This window comes from Primulina huaijiensis, chromosome 8, assembly GCF_012295235.1.
Source record: "Primulina huaijiensis isolate GDHJ02 chromosome 8, ASM1229523v2, whole genome shotgun sequence".
In the NCBI taxonomy this organism is placed as follows: Eukaryota; Viridiplantae; Streptophyta; class Magnoliopsida; order Lamiales; family Gesneriaceae; genus Primulina; species Primulina huaijiensis.
The window spans coordinates 10,861,661-10,862,836 of NC_133313.1; the positions used below are offsets into that span (position 1 = coordinate 10,861,661).

A 1,176-nucleotide genomic window follows, 5' to 3' on the forward strand; every position below is an offset into this window, starting at 1 on the left:
ACTCGGCCAACACTTGGCTCGACGTGCACCTACTCTAACAGCTACAGTCAAAGAGCTCATCACTTTATGCATGCGAGATGGAGCTTCGGTCCATGAGCATGGCCTAAAGTTGATTGGGCTCGTGGACAAGCTCGTTGGCATGGATCTGATCTTACATTCGGAGTTGGCCACTGATGTGTTGCTACTGTCGTTGCCTAGCTCATTTGATCCTTTTGTGGTGAACTTCAATATGAACAAGCTTGAGCCGAGCCTTGAAGAGTTGGTGAACATGCTTGTGACTTTTGAGTCCACTATCAAAAAAAAGAAGCCGGTTCTTTTTGTGGGCTCTTCATCTGGTACGAAGTCCGGTCCACCTGGGAAGGGAAAGAAGCGTTCTTTCCAACGCCCCAAGAAGAACGTGCCCTTGAAGAGGCAGTCTCCGAGTCCCACTGTGGCAGCCACACCAGTGAAGGCTGACAAGACTGTTGACATCTGTCATCACTGCAAGAAGCCTGGACATTGGAGGCGTAACTGCAGGGAATATCTTGCCCAGAAGGGTTCTGGAAAAGGTATGCTCTATATTGAAGTAAATATCTCAATTAACTCTACTTCTTGGGTATTGGATACCGGCTGTGGCTCACATCTCTGTAATGATTTGCAGGTGATGGGAAGAAGTAGGAGGCTCAGAGAGGGTGAGACCTTCTTGAGGATGGGCAATGGAGCAAGGGTTGCTGCCAAGGCTATAGGAGATGTTTACTTGCTTTTGAACAATGATTTTAAGTTTATTTTGAGAGACGTTTTGTTTGTACCGGAGTTGGTGAAAAACATTATTTCCATTTCTATGCTAGATAAAGATGGATATTCTTGTTTATTTAGCAAAGGTGTTTGCAACATTTACAAGAATGAATGTTTAATTGGTACTGGAGAACTTGAAAACGATCTCTACACCTTAAAATTGAAAGATATTCCACTAAACAATGTCCAAGCAATAACAACAACAAACAAGCGCAAGCAAGATACTCTTAATATGGCACAATTATGGCATGCTCGATTAGGACATATTTCCCTAAGAAGGATGAACAAGCTAGTGGGAGTTGGCATGTTTGATATGTCTGATATTAATGCTCTCACGACTTGTGAATCCTGTCTAAAAGGAAAGATGACCAAAATTCCCTTTAAGGGCCATGTGGAGCGAGC

At 43.7% G+C, this 1,176-nt stretch overlaps 1 protein-coding gene across 1 annotated transcript; it reads left to right on the forward strand.

Moving 5' to 3' along the window:
* Positions 1 to 168: 168 nt before the first annotated feature.
* Positions 169 to 910, forward strand: LOC140982503 (uncharacterized). The gene is made up of 2 exons (XM_073449035.1): positions 169 to 548; positions 641 to 910. Exons 1-2 carry the CDS (start codon positions 230 to 232, stop codon positions 655 to 657), a joined length of 336 nt encoding a protein of 111 aa, XP_073305136.1. The 5' UTR covers positions 169 to 229; the 3' UTR covers positions 658 to 910.
* The last annotated feature ends 266 nt before the right edge of the window (positions 911 to 1,176 follow it).